Source organism: Eublepharis macularius, chromosome 18 (assembly GCF_028583425.1).
Source record: "Eublepharis macularius isolate TG4126 chromosome 18, MPM_Emac_v1.0, whole genome shotgun sequence".
Lineage (NCBI taxonomy): Eukaryota > Metazoa > Chordata > Lepidosauria > Squamata > Eublepharidae > Eublepharis > Eublepharis macularius.
The window spans coordinates 25414361-25433759 of NC_072807.1; the positions used below are offsets into that span (position 1 = coordinate 25414361).

General features: G+C 45.8%; 1 protein-coding gene across 1 annotated transcript in view; it reads left to right on the forward strand.

The window, feature by feature from the left end:
• IL16 (interleukin 16) overlaps positions 1 to 19328 on the forward strand; it is a 38723-nt gene extending 19395 nt beyond the window's left edge. The window contains exons 12-18 of the mRNA XM_055003096.1: positions 1347 to 1485; positions 4637 to 5732; positions 7584 to 7767; positions 13630 to 13731; positions 16413 to 16653; positions 16985 to 17110; positions 18939 to 19328. Of these exons, the coding sequence (XP_054859071.1) occupies positions 1347 to 1485; positions 4637 to 5732; positions 7584 to 7767; positions 13630 to 13731; positions 16413 to 16653; positions 16985 to 17110; positions 18939 to 19135 (2085 nt within the window). The 3' untranslated portion in view covers positions 19136 to 19328. The remainder of the gene's footprint in view (positions 1 to 1346; positions 1486 to 4636; positions 5733 to 7583; positions 7768 to 13629; positions 13732 to 16412; positions 16654 to 16984; positions 17111 to 18938) is intronic.
• Positions 19329 to 19399: the final 71 nt, after the last annotated feature.

Sequence of the window (19399 nt, forward strand, 5' to 3'; positions counted from 1 at the left end):
ATCAGGGGGCGGGGCCACCAGCCATGTGACCATTTTCAAGAGGTTCCGGAACTCCGTTCCCCCGCGTTTCCCCTGAAAAAAAGCCCTGTGCTAAAGAGATCTCGCAAATACACCATCGGACAACAAGACAAAAGTTTGCAAACTGTCCCACAGATTCTTGGAAGGCTCAGAACATTGCCAATGATTTCTGAAGGCAAGATTTTGTAAAGGCGCCTCTGACAAAACATCTGACAAAGGGAGCCTGACTCTGGAAAGCTTATACCCTGGAAGTTTGTTGGGTCTTTGAGGTGCTACTGGACTCGGATCTTGCTCTTCTACTGCAGACCAACATGGCTACCCTCCTGAAACTGTCTGAGAGCCAAGCTACAAGTGACAAATTACAGTTGCATGGCAAGTGAATAGACTCACGTGTATTCCTCCCTGTTCACTTGCCATTCACTTGCGCTCCACATCAAGTGAATGGCAAGTGAACAGGGAGGAACACACGTGAGTCTATTCACTTGCCATGCAAGTGTAAATCGTCACTTGTAGCTTGGCTCTAACAAAACAAGATTTGGGTCCAGTAGCACCTTAAAGACCAACTAGATTCCCAGGGTATGAGCTTTCAAGAGATGGAGCTCCGTTCGTCAGATACTCATACCCTGGAACTCTGATTGGTCTCTCTTACTACAGACCAACACCTGAAACTGTCTGAGAAAACAATTCCCCAGATCTATTGTCCTCATCAATTTACTCAGCCAGTGCTTCACATGGTGACTGTGCTCTGAAAAACTTGCCCCCCAAACCTTCTCCAATTGAGAGGTATTCTGCAGCAAACACGTACATGTGGATAGGGTTCCCTAAAGGTAGGAGCTTTTGCTGTGTCCTGGAAAAAAGAGACATTTGATTGTTTTATTTTAATATGAAATATTTGAGCTTGTAACATCCAAAGCCAAGTTTATTTGGGAGGTACTGAAAGGAATGTTTGTTTTGCATGGACAGTTTATTCTCAAATGCATTTTAAGGGCATTACCGTGAAAGGTTCTAAAAAACGATCTGGTATGGCTGCAAATGGATTGGCGCCACATCAATCAGAACCTATGTACAACTTGAGCATTCTCCCTTTTCTGTTTTGTATACTTTTCCCTAAGGCTTCTTTGTTGCAAAGGTGAGATTTGAAGCAGGAATCACAGCTTGTTCTCCTAGCCACCAGACCAGATTACAATTTTTTCCCCAATTGAACGATAAGATTGTTCAATCTAAACCCCCAACAAAAGTTGTTGCTCTGTTATTCCAACCTGGGTGTACAGAACACAGCTTTGTGCAACTGAGTTTTGTCACACTTATGTTTCCTGTTTATCCCACAGGAAGTAAGAGAGACTCTGCGGCAGAGAAATAAAACGGTTAAAACCCACGGCTCCTTTGCAAGTTCTTTAGCACCGAGAGCTGCAGAACAGTCCCCTGTACGTTTAGCAGCTGCGGATCAAGAAAAAAAAACCAACAAAGGTATGTTTTGACCTCTGTTATTGGAATAAATATCAGCAAATTAATGCTATTGCTGCAGTGGTTCTTCAATACCTTCCAAAGAGACTTTCAGCCCAGCTGGCAAATATCATGTTCCACTGAAATTAGTGGAACTAGTTATCAGTGACTAGGGTAAGTCTGATAGATTTAAATGCAGCTCACTCCATGGGTAAGTCTTACTGTAGTCAATAGGCCCGTCCTTCCTTCCATAGGCTCATAAGCAACTGTGGCTAGTTTGGGGTCCATTTATGGAAAGATGTATTGCAATAAAACAGGGACATTACTGTGAGAAGAGTGATTTTGCATCAGTTGTCATGCAAAATATGTACAGTGTAATTTTATCAATAAAAGGAAGCAAGATTAAGATCATTTTACACTGTGTAATCTGCCTTGTCTCAGTAAGAAAGGTGATTATAAATAACATAAATAAAATATTTTGAAAGGAAAATAGGTAGTGGAGGAATGGTCAGATGTGGATCAAGAAGGCTCAGCTACGAAACTCACTGGATCAACTTCTATTGGTCATTCTCTCTCATGCCTCTTCCTGCCTCGTAGAGCTGTTGTGAGGCTAATGGATCTTCCCTGGGACAAGGGTGGGAATCAAATGTGATTAGGAAAGTCAGAATTAATTTTGTTTTTTGGCTGCAGAAAATGTATGCAGGACTTGATTATTTTTAAAACTAAACTCAATGCAGACATGAACAGTCAAAATAAATAATGATACATGGCCTTAATGTAGGCTAAAGGGTATTGATTAGTTGACACAACCCTGAACTAGAACAAGGTCAATGGAAACTTAGAATAGGCACAATCACCCACTTTCCTTTCTACTGAAGCAGGCTGCAAGAAATATTTATTTATTTACTTCATTTATAGTTAACTTTTCTTACTGACACTACATTTAACAGACATTAAGCTCTGTTATTCCCTATCATAAACCAACTAGAGATACCACTTATAGAAGAGGCCCAGATCCAGCTGAAGTGATCTGTCCTTTGAAGCAGCTCACCCTTCTAGATTGTGCACAAAATGGGTGCTGCAAAAGGGAAAACCCACACCCAGCAGGTGAGCAGTGTATCTGTGGTGCTCACCATAGGACTGGAGTCTAGTGACACCTTAGAGACCAACAAGCTTTTCAGGGCATAAGCTTTCAAGAATCAAAGCTCCCTTCTTCAGATTTTTCCTTGTATCTAACCTAGGGAGCTTTGACTCTTTGACTTACACCCTGAAAATCTTGTTGATCTCTAAGGCGCCCCTGGACTCCAGTCCTGCTGTTCTGCAGACCAACATGGCTACGTACCTGAAACTACCTTCATAGGACCACTGTTGTCATTTTCAAGCAAACCAATTCCTCCCTGCCAGTGGAGTGTTCGAACCTGTGCTACCACACTCCCTCTTAATGGGTAAGAAGCATTACTAGCATTGATCATATACACTTCATTGGAAGATAGCAACTCACTCTTGCTTCAAAAGATGCTTGGATCAGTTCGGGAGGTAGCTTCTATAAGGGATAATATTGTAGTCTATTGCAATATTTATAGTACAGACGCACCCCTTTTTACTGCAATGACCTGCAATGTAAGGCCTTTTCTTCATTATAGTATCTCATGCCTTAGATATTTTTGGTTGCCTCAGGCAGGTCAGAATTAATTTACATGGTTTTCCAGTTTCTGTAACCCTACTCCTGTTGTATTGTTTATTGGAGGCCTTTGCTATCTGGTTGAATGCTTTTCTTATTTTGTAATCAGCTTGGAGTGAGAAAGGTGGGCTATAAATGATGTTTGTCATGAGGGCTCCCGCTCTTTCGTTCCGGAACTACTTAAGTCTATTCACTGGGGATTACTCTCAGGACAGTGCCTCTTAGGACTGCCCTGTCAGGCAGGCTCAGCTTTGAGTGGGTCACCAGAGGCAGTTTGGTGTAGTGGTTAAGAGCAGCAGGACTCTAATCTGGAGAACCAGGTTTGATTCCCCGCTCCTCTGCTTGAAGCCAGCTGGGTGACCTTGGGTCAGTCACAGCTCTCCAGATCTCTCTCACCCTGCCCACCTCACAGGCTGATTGTTGTGAGGATAACAACAACCTTTGATTTATATACCGCCCTTCAGGGCAACTTAACACCCACTCAGAGCAGTTTACAAAGTGTATTATTATTATCCCCACAACAACCATCAACCTGTGAGGTGGGTGAGGCTGAGAAAGCTCCGAAAGAGCTGTGACTGATCCAAGGTCACCCAGCTGGCTTGAAGTGGAGGGGTGGGAAATCAAACTCAGTTCTCCAGATTAGCATCCTGTCGCTCTTAACCACTATACCAAACTGGCTCTAACACACTTTGTAAACTGCTCCGAGTGGCTTTTAAGTTGTCCTGAAGGGCAGTGTATAAATCGAATGTTATTATGTTATTATTATTATTTACCTGCCTAACTCACTTAACAGGATTGTTGCGAGGATAAAATGGAGGAGAGGTGAACACCTTGAGCTCATTAGAGGGAGAATCAGATACAAATGTGACAGACAGTTTGGGAGTGGTGGACTAGACACAATGGCAGCAGACCCATGTCTTTAGGGGCTGTCACCAAAAAGGTGGTCTTTATTTTACTTCATTTATACCCCATTTTCTCCCCAGTGGGGACCCAAAGAGGCTTAACATCATTCTCCTCTCCTCTATTTTATCCTCATAACAACTCTATAAGGTAGGTTAAATGGAGAGAAAGAGAGTGTTTGGCCCCAGGTCACCCAGCAAGCTTCCACAGAAGAGTGGGGATTCGAACCTGGGCCTCCCAGACCCTAGTCTGACACTGTAGCACCAATGGGCAAGAGCAAGGTGCTAAATCCACCCTTCTGGCCATAAGTTTCCTCAACATCCCTTCCCTCTGGTTGGGCCACATGACAACCAGAAGTTATGTTAGCTGATGGGAGGGTTATGGGGTAGAAGAAGGAAACAGAGACATGGGTCTACAGTGCCCTACACTGGTTTCTTTCCCCACTACAAACTGGCCCTCTCAAGTCCTCAGTCTACAATTGTCTGGAAGCATCATAGGCTTGCTACTGTTAGCATGCCGGTCCACGTAAACCCACAGGATGAGATGGTTTGTTGATAATATTCACTGGTGCTCATCCCATGTTCTCTGATTCAGGCAAGGTTCTCTCGTCAGCCCAAAGACCTGCCCTCAGAAGGCAAGCAAGGGTCGATTACAGTCTAGAGGCTACCACTGAAGATCCTTGGGTCAGGATTTCGGACTGCATCAAAAGCTTGTTTAACCCCGGCATGTTGAAAGACGGGTGTTCCTTGAGCTTGCACCCCGACGTCAACACCAATGAGGGCAGCCAAGCCGCTATCTGCTCCGAAGTGGTCCTGCAGAGATCAGACACAGAAGAAGCAGATCCCAAAGCCCCCAGGTCATCCGATGAAGGTGACTTTGTGAAGAAAGGCCCACCAGTAGCGCCTAAACCAACCTGGTTTCGTCAGAGTCTCAAAGGCTTCAAGCCAGGAAGTTCAGATACAGCAACGCCAGCGAGGCAAAACAACACCGAGCACCAGAGTGTTTCCGACAACGAACTGGGCTCGAAGATAAGCCGTGCCTCAGCTAGAGGATTGTCGATAAAGCAAAGAATAAGCTCGTTTGAAAGTCTGGGCACGCCACAATCACCCGAAAAGGGAGACAGAAAACTTAGTCCCAAACTGTCAACCCAAAATGAAAAATCTCTCAGTAGAAGGGAGGCCAAATCTGCCTTGGTACATCTGAACCAAATTCCTTCAGGGAACATGGACCATCAAGGTTCTGAAAGCTCCTGTCCTCAGTCATGTCTAGATCCAAGCCTCCTTGGTTCCTCTTGTTGCTCAAGAGAGAAATGTAGCCCCACCTCAAAGACCACCAGTAGCACCTTCCCTGAATTGCCTTTGGACTCACTACCGTTGCAAGGTGCCGAACCCAACTCCCGAGTCACAAAAACACCAAGTCAGAGAGCGCGGAGCTTTCCACTGACCTCTGCCCAGTCCTGTGAAATGCTGAAGAGCACAGAGGAAAAATACAGCAAAATCTATTCTCTCAGCAGTCACTTCTCTTCGGCTTTGATGAAATCCTTGCATTCCCTTCCTCAGTCTCCGCTGAGTTCCGGGAAAAATCCGTGGAGGTCACACGAGGGATTGCTAAAGCCCCACACAGATGAAAACGGAACCTCTCTCTGTCATGCAAGTGAAACTCCTTCCTCAGACACCAGCTTCTCTCTCAAGTAAGACCCTCTTCTTTTATGAATGTCTTCTGACACGCGTTACTTATCAGGGCATTACTTGCTTTACAGTGGAGGACAGGAACGGCAAGATGTATCTGGCCCTCTTAGTTTTATCTGGCAACTGGCTCCCCACCAAATTTTAATCAAGGTTTGTGTAAAAAAAAAATCCCTACAGTTGCACTGAAAAGAAAAACAAAAATGGTTTTTAAATTGTAAAATGGTTTGAACTTTAATAGTCTGAGCTGGAAAGTTTAGCCCAGAGGGGATGAGAGTAACTCGTGGGGGTTGTTTCACGATAGGAAAACAGAGCCCCCTCTTCCCAAGGTCCCAACACAAACCAGCACCCACCCACCCCAAGAACACCCCACACAACATCCCACTATTCCAAGCTCAGCAAGATTTGAGACTCCTGGTTTCGTCAGGAGATGCAGTTAGCACAACAGATAGCGCCTTCTTACAGGCTGTGTGTGATCCAGTTGGTTGCATGGTAAGCTCTCTTTGGGAGTACAGCTGAGAATTCCCCCGCCCCTCACACACACACCCTTTTGAGCACTTCTCAACTGCCTTGGTTTCTGGTGCAACACGTAAAGTTGTGGTTAGAAAGAAAGGTTGTAACTCTTCCGCCTCCTATTGAAACTGCATCTGAAAGGGCTTACATACTATCCAGGCCTTTCTTGAAGACTTCCTCGATTCTGTGCTATGCTGTCTTTGATTGGCTGCAGCCACAGAGAGAGCCTGCTTTTGACCTCAAATTTCTGTGTCCCAATTCAAGCACGTGCTACTGCCTCAGAGATGTTCACTCAAGGCAAATGACCCACGCTCTGATCTTCTCGTAGTTAACAGAATATTGCAAGAGTCCGGAGATTTCAGTGTAGAAAATCACCACAGAAATTGGGGCAAAGGTAGTGACTTTCAAGAGAGAAAGTTAAGAAAAGGGAACCACCCTTTGGAGGTGTTCATGAGGGGAGGGAGTGGATTCCACAGAACCATGAATGATGTTTCCATCCATTTTTTTCAGGGCTCCAAAGCCCCCCCCTTTTTCTCTGCAGCCCCTTCTCCATGTAGGATGAGTTTCCAGAGAGCCATCTCAAGCTGCACAAGAAGCTTTATTCAGTACAGATAATCCACAGAGTTCATTTAAAAGTACCCTTGGGGATATTTTCCTTGTGGCTTTTGAACAGCGCAAAGCTTCTTTCAGTTTACTTTTTCTGTACTTTTGAGTAGAGAAGCAGGCCACGGGCACGCAGCAAAAGTGCATCTTTGTGGACAGTGCAGGGAGAGGCACCCAAGGAAGTGAGTGAGGACTAGCCAAAGAAAAGTTCTTTCCCACTCATGGAACTTGTGGCCGCAAGATATAGCAACGGCCACTAACTTGAGTGTGTAAAATGCCAACAAGTCACAGCCAGGATACGGTTTCCTAGGCAAGAAATGAACTGAGTTGGTTTGCCATTGCCTGTCCCTGCGTGGCAACCCTGGACTTCTTTGGTGTTCTCCCATCCAAGTACTAACCAGGACCAACCCTGCTTAGCTTCTGAAAGCTAACGAGATTGAGGCTGGGCCATCCAGGTCAGAGCACCACTAGCTTAAGTTGACGTTAGAAATGGGAATAGATGCATTCACAGAGGACTGGTTCATCCTTCTCTATTAGCCACAATGGCTAAACAGATCCTCCATCTTCTAAATACCAGTGTCTGGAGAGAAACTTCAGGTGGAAGTTTTAGCCTCTCGCATGCCAGCTTTCCGGGGTCAGCTGGCTGGGCACTGAGGGGAACAGGATGCTATAGATAGTTCTTGGCCCTGATCCGACAGGGTTACTTATCTTATGTAATTTCCTCTTCCCGCACTGGGTAGCCTCTCCGAGCTGAGGGACTTCAATGTGAATCTGACAGAGAAGGAGAAAGAGGAAGACAGGCAGAGCGGCAGTTCATCACAGGCTTTGGGGGCTTCAGGGCAGGCTGTCATCTCTCTCCTCACCCCTGAAGAACTGAGAAAGCTCATGGAGGAGGTGAAGACTTTAGATGAGGCAACGTTAAAAGTAAGTCTGTCGAGTGGCGAGATATGAAACTTTCTTCCCCTCTTCTGTGGGCCAGTGGTAGTCCTTTCTGAACGAGAAAATGTCTCCTGGGTGAAATGGCAAGAGCACCTTCCCTGGGCTCTCAACAAATCACTCAGAGCCAAACTACAAGTGATGAATGACACTTGCCTGGCAAGTGAACAGACTCACATGTATTCCTTGGTCAAGTGGAGAGCAAGCGAACGGCAAGTGAACAGGGAGGAATACACGTGAGTCTGTTCACTTGCCAGGCAAGTGTCATTCGTCACTTGGAGCTTGGCTCTTAGTATCAGAAGCTAAGAATTGGACAGCCTTGGTTCTGTTTGACGTAGCAGGATTCTGTTTATCAGATGAGTGGGGGGGGGGGATCTCATATTTTGATACCAGGGCAAGGGCAAGTTCTTATTGCCTTTGTAATGAGGCTGGGATTGTGCCCTCAAGCAGCAACTTATTTATTTATCAAAAACGGAAACGGGGTGGGTTGTGGTGGCGTACGTGTCAATATTTATGGGTTTAAACACCAAATCAGGGTTTTCAAACCTGTTAAATTAAAAGAAAGAAAGGGGAAGGAAAGAGTACATTTCAGTCAATTAATAATAAAAATACAGCAGTATTTTAAGAGTACTTCACTTGTATTATCTGGTTAGATTCTACTCACAGCATAGTTAAAATGTGATGCATTTTCTTCTTACAGTCCTACAGGGCTTGCCTTTAGTATACTCTCCCTCCCACTAAAGGTATTCTACATTGATTTTTTTGCCTTATGTAGGATTGTGGTATATTTTAGGGCAGTGGTCTCCAGCATTTAATCTTTAGCCCCCATTGTACACACTGAGCAGCAAGCATATGACAGGAAGTAAGGGGGCGTCACAGTGACATGACAGGAAGAGGAGGGATATGAGCGATGACCTCAGTGGGGTGATGCTCACATAGAGCATGAAGGATTGACTGGCAAAAGTGTCAGGGGCCCAGGACAAACTAGAATGTGCCACATTGCTGGGAATGAAATGGTACATAAAATTCAAAGGAGAGCTTTTGCAGGGAGCTGGGGATGTCCCTGAATTTGCCTGTGCTCTCCTGTACTGAAAGTCTCTTTACACGAGATCTGACACATGAAGAACATGTGTCAAGAGATGCAATGTTAGCCAGGAAGGGTAGTTTAAAAAGAGAGTGCCGGGCAGGGCAAAGGCTTTGCTATATACTGGAGCTGTGTGAAGGGGCTGTGAAATTCCAAAAGGGAAACTTCAGTCTATTATAACCTCTGGGCCGAATCCACATTACCTCCGCGCGTCCCAGTGTTGCACTAAATGTCCGCGAAACACCCGGAAGTATAGCGTCTTTCAAGCGCGATTTCTGAATCGCGCTTGAAAGACGCTATACTTCCGGGTGTTTCGTGGACATTTAGTGCAACACCGGGACGCGCGGAGGTAATGTGGATTCGGCCCAGGTCTGAGCCTGGCTCTGGAAGGCAGCTTCAGCCCATTTCCATTCCTCCCTGCTCTCTAGTTGTGATCCCACACAGTTGTAGACTGGAGAGGTGAAATTGACAGAGCCTTCAGGGAGGCAAAGGTGAAATCAACAAACCCTCTGAGGAGCAATCTCGCTGGCTCTGTCTTTTGAAACTAAGCTTTCTGGCTAACATGGCGTCTCCCTACACCTGATGAACACTTGCCAAGGTGTCTCATGTACAGAGACTCTTGAGTGACCTCACCACCTCAAGTGAAGCCTGTCTGTTATTACTGATTGTCTTGTTAAGGAACCTCTAGAAATGTCCAAGGTTTCCCAGGAACACAAATCGCCAGCCTTGCCGCTTGCTCTTCTTTGCAGTCAACAAAGACACTCTCTTGTTAGAGTTTCTCTTAATCTATTCCATAAACCATAAATAAATCCTGCAGGCAAGGTGAATACAGAGGGTTTTTTCCCATCAGTAACAGAGATAGTTCTGTGAAGTCTGCTTATTTATCAGTTTTGGGTAGGTAGCTGTGTTGGTCTGTAGTAGAAGACCAAGATTTGGGTCCCAAATCTTATTTATCGGTGTTGGCCAGGATTCCTCAACAATTTAGCTGAAGAGGGCAACCTTGCACATGAAACTTGTGATGCCATCATGTTCCACAAGGAAAAGTTGCACCTGCCAACACCCCTCCCCTTTTATCCACCTATTTAAAGTAGGGGTGTGCAAGCCAAAAATTTTCGGCTATAGCCGAAAGTAGAAAGCCGAAAGAAGATTCTCTATCGTTAAAGCCGAAAGCCGAAACAAGAATCTCTTTCGGCTTTCGACTTTCGGGATTCTTTCGGCATTATTTCGGCATTCTTTCGGCTTTTTTCTATGGGAAAATGCCTCCGTCTTCCAGGACGCCTGGAGGAGGCATTTTCCCACCGAATAAGCCCAAAATTGGTGGGGACCTTCCTCTAACCCTTCTCTAACAACCATCCAAGTTTCAGACAGATTGGACTTTGGGGGGCCATGTTATGGCCCCCCAAAGCAGGTCCCCCCATCCTCCCATAAGAAAGCGAAGGAGCAGCATATTGTTAGCATGCTGCTGCTCATCTTTCTTCATTATTTCCTATGGGGAAAAAATGAAGAGGCAGGCTTCCTTTGCCAGGGGTGGCATTTTGCATGCAAAATGCCCCCTTACCCTCAGGGGCCCTTCTCCCACCCCTCCTCCCACCCCCCACCAAGGCTCAGCCTGATCCCACTTGGGGGGGCCATTTCATGGCCTCCCCAAGTAGGTGCTCTAATCTCTACCACTGACAGCTGGGGGAGGCTTGTGTTGCCAGGGGTGGCATTTTGCATGCAAAATGCCCCCCAACCCTCTGGGGCCCTTCTCCCACCCCTCCTCCCACCCCCCACCAAGGCTCAGCCTGCTCCCACTTGGGGGGGGGCATTTCATGGCCTCCCCAAGTAGGTGCTCTGCTCTCATCTCTACCACTGACAGCTGGGGGAGGCTTGTCTTGCCAGGGGTGGCATTTTGCATGCAAAATGCCCCCCAGCCCTCTGGGGCCCTTCTCCCACCCTTCCTCCCACCCCCCACCAAGGCTCAGACTGCTCCCACTTGGGGGGGCCATTTCATGGCCTCCCCAAGTAGGTCCTCTCAGCCCCTAAAGTCCACCCCTTACAGCCCCACACAAACCCAATTCCCCCCCAGCTGCCACACACAGACCCAAATCCCCACATTAGCCCCTCACAGACCCAAATCCACCCCCACCTGCCCCACACCCATAACCCCAGGAACAGGCTGGCAAAGGCCAGCCCTCTCCCTTTGTTCCCTATGCTGGGAACTTCTAAACTCTCTTTCCCTGGGCAATTCTGCACAGCCCAGGGGTGCCACAATGGTGGGCACACTTCTGAGTGCCAGCTGGTCCCTGTGAAAGAGCACCTGAACCACAGACACCCTCCCTCAAATTCCCCCACCACCTACAGAGATGGCTGGCCAGCCAGCCCCATTGTTCCCTATGATGGGAACCAACTGCACAACAAAGAATAAAACAAGAACAACACAAAATAAAGTTTAAAAAAAATTATTTTCTCCCTTCCAAAGTACAAGTAGGCAAAGCATTATGACACATTACACCAGCAGTCCCCCACACAGAAAAATTAAAACAAAACTCACTTAACATCAGAGAATCACAAAGCACAATTCCTGTCAAAAACACTTTATTTCTTGAACAGCTTTAGGTTACACAGCAGGGGGGAACACCAAAGGGCATGGCAGCACTATCTTACACAAAAATAACACAACTCACTTAACATCAGAGAATCACAAAAGCACAATTCCTGTCAAAAACACTTTATTTCTTGAACAGCTTTAGGCTACACAGCAGGGGGGGAACACCAAAGGGCATGGAAGCAGTATCTTACACAAAAATAACACAACTCACTTCACATTAAAGAATCACCCCAAAAAATTGCTGTCAAAAGCACTTTATTTCTGTAACTGCTTTAGGTTACACAGTAGGAAGGCACCACAGAGCAGGAAAGCAGTGTACTACACAAAAATAACACAACTCACTTCACATCAGAGAATCACACAAACACAATTGCTGTCAAAAACGGTGAAGTGGGTTGTATTATTTTTTGTAGTACATTGCTATCATGTCCTGTTGTGCCCTCCTACTGTGTAACCTAAAGCTGTTCAAGAAATAAAGTGTTTTTGCCAGGAATTGTGTTTTTGTGATTCTCTGATGTTAAGTGAGTTGTGTTATTTTTGTGTAAGATAGTGCTGCCATGCCCTTTGGTGTTCCCCCCTGCTGTGTAACCTAAAGCTGTTCAAGAAATAAAGTGTTTTTGACAGGAATTGTGCTTTGTGATTCTCTGATGTTAAGTGAGTTTTGTTTTAATTTTTCTGTGTGGGGGACTGCTGGTGTAATGTGTCATAATGCTTTGCCTACTTGTACTTTGGAAGGGAGAAAAAAAAATTTAAAACTTTATTTTGTGTTGTTCTTGTTTTATTCTTTGTTGTGCAGTTGGTTCCCATCATAGGGAACAATGGGGCTGGCTGGCCAGCCATCTCTGTAGGTGGTGGGGGAATTTGAGGGAGGGTGTCTGTGGTTCAGGTGCTCTTTCACAGGGACCAGCTGGCACTCAGAAGTGTGCCCACCATTGTGGCACCCCTGGGCTGTGCAGAATTGCCCAGGGAAAGAGAGTTTAGAAGTTCCCAGCATAGGGAACAAAGGGAGAGGGCTGGCCTTTGCCAGCCTGTTCCTGGGGTTATGGGTGTGGGGCAGGTGGGGGTGGATTTGGGTCTGTGAGGGGCTAATGTGGGGATTTGGGTCTGTGTGTGGCAGCTGGGGGGAATTGGGTTTGTGTGGGGCTGTAAGGGGTGGACTTTAGGGGCTGAGAGGACCTACTTGGGGAGGCCATGAAATGCCCCCCCTAAGTGGGAGCAGTCTGAGCCTTGGTGGGGGGTGGGAGGAAGGGTGGGAGAAGGGCCCCAGAGGGCTGGGGGGCATTTTGCATGCAAAATGCCACCCCTGGCAAGACAAGCCTTCCCCAGCTGTCAGTGGTAGAGAAAAGAGCACCTACTTGGGGAGGCCATGAAATGGCCCCCCCAAGTGGGAGCAGTCTGAGCCTGGGTGGGGGGTGGGGGGAAGGGTGGGAGAAGGGCCCCTGAGGGCTTGGGGGCATTTTGCATGCAAAATGCCACCCCTGGCAACACAAGCCTCCCCCAGCTGTCAGTGGTAGAGATTAGAGCACCTACTTGGGGAGGCCATGAAATGGCCCCCCCAAGTGGGAGCAGGCTGAGCCTTGGTGGGGGGTGGGAGGAGGGGTGGGAGAAGGGCCCCTGAGGGTGAGGGGGCATTTTGCATGCAAAATGCCACCCCTGGCAAAGGAAGCCTGCCTCTTCATTTTTTCCCCATAGGAAATAATGAAGAAAGATGAGCAGCAGCATGCTAACAATATGCTGCTCCTTCGCTTTCTTATGGGAGGATGGGGGGACCTGCTTTGGGGGGCCATAACATGGCTCCCCAAAGTCCAATCTGTCTGAAACTTGGGTGGTTGTTAGAGAAGGGTTAGAGGAAGGTCCCCACCAATTTTGGGCTTATTCGGTGGGAAAATGCCTCCTCCAGACGTCCGGGAAGACGGAGGCATTTTCCCAATGAAAAGCCGAAAGAAAGCCGAAAGAATCCCGAAACGTTTCGGCTTTTTTCTTTCGGCTACCCGAAACGTTTCGGCATTCCCCGAAACGTTTCGGCATTCCCCGAAAGAAGCCGAAACACTTTTGTTTCGGCATTCTTTCGGCATTCTGAATGCCGAAACGCACATCCCTAATTTAAAGCACAGAGCTTTCATCTTATGTCATATCCATGTACCGTAGGATGACCAAGGTTTTCTCCTTCTTATAGCAACTCAGTGACATTCACGTCACAATTCTACACAAGGAAGAAGGTGCCGGTCTCGGTTTCAGCCTTGCAGGAGGAGTAGACCTAGAAAACAAAGCCATTACGGTAAGTAACCTACAAGGTGTGGGGGCAACTAGGACATGAGAAATAGCCAGTTACTGATTATCTATAAGCACGCAGGCAAAAGCGGGAGGGCAAAAACCTAACAATGTTGCCTTATCACCCACCAACTGCTTCAGGCAAGAGGAACAGTCACTTTACCAGTCCTTGTATGTGGACAGATATTCTGAGCAAGATGCCATAATTATTCTTACAAGCCCTAGGGTTGGATCCAGACAGCTTTTCCACCAGTGGAAGAGGAAAAAAGAGAATGTCCCCTTTGAAGCATGGTACTTGGATGGACAATAGCCACAGGGAATGGAGGCTGTAGTGAAGAGGCAAATTGGGAGAGAATGAATGAAGAAACTGGCTGGATCCAACCTCTAGCTTTCACATGGAGAATCTCCACCCATATGGCTGAATCCTATTTCCTGTTTTCCATAAATACCAAGATAGCTGAGACTTTGGTCGCTGATAATATCAAGATGCTGGCTTCTAAAATCTACCTTAAGCACATTCTTGATTTTTTCTCTTTTTGTGACTTGCACAATTTCTCCTGGCTGTCAAGCAGATGAAAGGGCAGTTTTGTTGGCTGGGGTACTGGGCTGCAAATTGCTCACACCTTAGCACTGCAATCGGACAGCTGCTTTCTTACCGGTGCCCATAACCACTTGTCTGAAACCAGGCCTTTATACTCATCCAGCCATCTAAGTGCCAGTCACTTATATTTATCTTGCCTGTTCTCCAAATAACAGGGCACACCATATCTATACACCCCCCCACCCCCCCATGAGGTAGGTTAGGCTGAAAGAGAACGACTAGCCCAAGGTCACCCCATGTAAGTATCATGGCAAGTGGGGATTTGAACCGAGGTCTACTCTACTTCAAGTCCAACACTCTAATTACTACACCACTCTAGCTCAGTTAGCTACAATGCAGAAGTTAAGGTGGCTGGCGGTTCACAATGAAAGCATTCCATGAATCATCTAGATCAGATGTATAGTGAGCCAGCTGGTTCCAGTGTAGCCCATCGTTCTGTTTCCCAGTAAATTACTGGATTTTGTCCCACTTAGGGAACTAGAAAGGAGGTTCTTGGTTGCACAGGCATTAAGCTAAGTGGGAACAAGGGGTCAACTGAGACCGGAGTGGTATACAAGGAGGACTACCTGTCCTCTAGACTGGCCCCAAGACATATTGATACCACAGAGAAGAAAATCCAAAATGGCACCCCTCCATCTCACCTGTGGTAAGAAAAATTAATAACAAATTAAACATTTAACAACCAAAACAACCTTTAATGGCTCTCAAAATTCACTGACGTTATCTCAAGAGGCATGCCAGTTGGGTAAATCTCAGTATGTCCAAAAGCCCATCCTTCTCTCTGTACCCATCACTGATTATGTCAGATTATGGTATTTTAAAATGCAACCAGGAGAAAGCGTCTTATGACACGCTGCCTACCCCTACCGGGTACAAGTTCTGTAAGGAGACAATGAATTTGCTGGTTTAGTAGGCTACGAAAACATCCTGCTGAAAGGTATTGGGAATGGACATTTTACACATGTGCATACATATTTAAAATAGTTTGTTCCAGGGCTTTTTTTTCCAGGAAAAGAGGTGGTGGAACTCAGTGGGTTGCCCTCAGAGAAAATGGTCACATGGCTGGTGGGCCCGCCCCCTGATCTCCAGACAGAGGAGAGTTTAGATTGCCCTCTGTTTGGAGATCAGGGGGCAGGGCCACCAGCCATGTGACCATTTTCAAGAGGTTCTGGAACTCCATTCCACTGCGTTCCTGCTGAAAAAAAGCCCTGGTTTGTTCTAAAGCCCCACTGTTACGACCCTCTTTCTTTCTGAATTAGATTTTTCCTTTAACCCTCTTCTTACACCCTCTGGGTAGATTTGCTGCCACCAGGAGTTTCTATTCCAAAATAGTTAATTTAAATTTCCCTTTTAATAACGTGCCCAAGTGTCAGGCTCCTTCGTGGGACTATGTGGCCCTGAGGAAAGGAATAGGATATAGGAATAACATATACTCTGGGATGGAAAAAAACCAAACTAAACTTTTTACAAGAAGTGTATCTGTTTCACACTATTACTTCAGCTTGACAGTTTCAAAGAGAGTTATCAGTTCTTAAAGTTTCATATAGGCTCAGTCACACAGATATACATAAACTTTCTCTCTCAGGCGCACACACAGTTTGCCTGCTTCAGATAATCACTCACTGAAATGTACATAGACTTTCTCTCAGGCGCACACACAGTTTGCCTGCTTCAGATAATCACTCACTGAAATGTACATAGACTTTCTCTCAGGCGCACACACAGTTTGCCTGTCTAAATTAGAATCAATATTTCTCTCAGAAATGCTTAGACACCCTCAGGCTTCACACAGCTTGCCTGTCTAAACCAGAAAGCAGAAGGAATCTTTCCTCTCCAGTCAGTAACTAAAAACTACAGTTCACTCTGCCCACAATCTCAGTCAACAACCAATCATCTCACTCACTCATCCCTCTCTTTCAGCCCCACTCTTCATCCGTACCACACCAAGCATTTAAAGACACACACACACAAAATCATTACACCGACTCTACCACTTCGTGACAAATCCAGCAAACTGGAAATATTAGTCACAGACCAACTTACTTTACCACATCCCTTTTCCCCATCATGGCTGGGTTTTCGAACAGGTTCACAGAGTATTTCCCAGTGGATTAGCAGCCCAGGAAGGAACCATTCAGAAAGGAGATGAAGTCTTATCCATCAATGGGAAGTCTCTCAAGGGCGCTGCTCACAACAAAGCACTGGAGATCTTAAGAAAGGCTCGGCATCCGAAGCAGGCAGTGATTGTCACGAGGAAACCCCAAAAGGGAGAAACAAGCTTCAACGTGTCCATCGACTCCTCTGCATCAGAAACGTCAACCGATTCAAGTGAGTACTTGATAATTGTGGGTTGCAATTTGACTTAATGCCAGTCATGCCGGTCACATCACAAGTGTTTTTTTCCCCAAAGCAGAAGTGTAGAACAAGAGGAAGGTGCTATTTATCTGCTCACCTAACTTTTCTCTCCAAGTGCACAGTGCAGGGGGATGATTTGTAGCTTTGGCCAAAGTCTCGTTCAAGGAAGTTTGTCAAAACCATCCTTGTGAAACCCCTCTTTATTCAGAGTTCCCTGGAATACCTTGAAAATTATGGCCCTAAAGGGCACGATTCCCTGTTCACAGCACACCACATCGACTAATAGCATTCTATTTCCATTCAGCATCTGAAGACATAATCTTCACTGTTACACTGGAGAAGACGTCTGCAGGCTTAGGATTTAGTTTAGAAGGTGGAAAAGGCTCCATCCATGGAGATAAGCCCATAACCATCAACAGGCTTTTTAAAGGTAAAGGAGAAATTGTATTGGTTGCTATGTAGAGGGAATTTCGGGTGGGTAGATGTGTTGATCTGCAGTAGAACAGCAGGATTGGAGTTCAGTGGCATCTTAGAGACCAAAAAGATTTTTCAAGGTGCAAGCTTTCAAGAGTCAAAGCTCTCTTGGTCAAATACCTGAAGAAAGAAGAACATCTGAAGAAGGGAGCTCTGACTATCAAAGGCTCATACCCTGACAATCTTGAGTCCAGTGGCAACTTAAGAGACCAATAAGATTTTCAGCATATAAACTTCAAGAGTCAAAGCTCCCTTCTTCAGATACAAGTAGTAGTAGAGATCCTTTATATCCCAGTCAGGAGGTGGGAGGGGTGAAGTTGCATTGAAACTTTGGTAGCGTTGATTGCATTGTAACAGGGGTGCTGTAGTCAAGCTGCATCCTAACACTGGACCTTTACATCCTGACTCTCTTCTTTACTTCACCCTTCCCACTTCCTGATTGGGATATACAAGCTCAGGGACCTTCATACCTCCTTGTATCTGAAGGAGGTTTGACTCTGCAAAGTTTATACTCTGAAAGTCTTTTTGGTTGGAAGAGTGGGTAGTCCTGTCTCTGTGGGAGGGCTTGGATGACTGGGTCCTTCTCTCATTTCAGCTCTATGATTTTGATTTCAAATATCTCAAACCAGATGCGATGCTAGAAAACCTAAGATTTAAAAGACCGTGTTTTATTCCCCCTTTCAGGGATCATACTAGCTGTATGTGTTTTCAGTTGGTGAAATCATGGTGCGCAGGAAGATTAACACACCACTTTCCCACCACATAAAGGTCTTGACCTGAATTCAGGGATCCATGTGGTTATTTCCATTAAAAAAAACCTCACCAGGAACAGCGAGTTTCAGATCTTCCAGCATCTCACCTGATTTGAGCCTTGGGGTACTTCCAGGTGGCCCAGGTTTCTGAAAGCAGTTTAAGACCTTCCCTAGCCAGCTGGGCTTTCAAAAATTGTTCACACACCTTTCATAGACCAGAATCCATTTTGGCAGATGGAGGTATTATATCCCCATTACAGTAATATACAATTGTATGATTGAAAAAAAGCTTGCATTGTAGCTCACATCGCCTGGATGTCTGCTTGACCTCTCTAGTCATAGAAGAGTTTTTCGCATGGGAACAGGCTTGTGTGGTCTCCCTATTGCTGATGTGGTTGTTGATACAGCTCAATAGCAACAGGGCTTCCACGTGGCAGATTTCCCCATAGCTTACCTGTCTCAGTCCCCTGGCAGAAGCCACTCCCCCCTCTCCTCTGTGACACGAGGGCGTTTTCAGTTTTTTTTTTTTTAAAAAGGCATCTGAGTATTGTTATTATAACCATCTATGTATCAAGTTCTCTGAATTCCTAGCAGTCCTTTTTTAAACAGCAAATCTGTAGCACCTTTAGTTGCACATATATGCCTTTCCCCTTATATCTCCACAAGAAAAGGAACCAGAGACTTTTTAGAAATGAAAGCTGGGAGTGTAGAGGTATAACAACATTTAGAATTCAGAGACACAGCATATTATAACTTTATAACCATCTGTAATTGCTCAATTAAAAACCAAAACCAAAAAGCCCACCGAAATGGCTGTGATCTTTCCCAAAACTCTGCAGCAAAGCGGGTTTGGGAAAAATTAGAGAAAAGCTGGGGGAAACCCAGGAGGTGCATGAACATACCATGATGCTGTGGGGAAGCAAGAAAAAAACCCTGTTTCCCCAAAACATTGAACAATGGGCAAATAACTCATGTGGAAAAGGTCAAGCATATTACATGAAACTTAAGGAAAATTTGCTTTGCTTCCATTAGGGGTAGCATCGGAACACAACCCCTTGGTTCAGCCAGGAGATGAATTACTGCAAGTCCACACAAACATGATGCAGGGACTAACCCGTTTTGAAGCATGGAACATCATCAAGACATTACCCGATGGACCTGTAACGGCAGTCATCAAGAGAAAAAATTCCAGGGCTAGATCGGCAGAATCTCTCCGAGGAGAGGAATAAATTAAAACATCCCCAGAACTGCTACTTTAAAAAAAAAACAGGACCTAAAAGCTTGCATTTATCTCCAGAGCTTTAGCTGATCCCACAACCGATGATGTATTAACCTGAAGAGCAAGCTGGTCGAGAAGAGAAGGCGTGTGTACAAATAGCTCAGTGTTTGTGGTTTCTATATTAATAAAGCAGCTGCTGCAAGCTGCATGCTAATTTTTAAAAAGGCTCTATTAATTGATGGGTCTAATGAATGATGCAACTGCTTTCTGATGG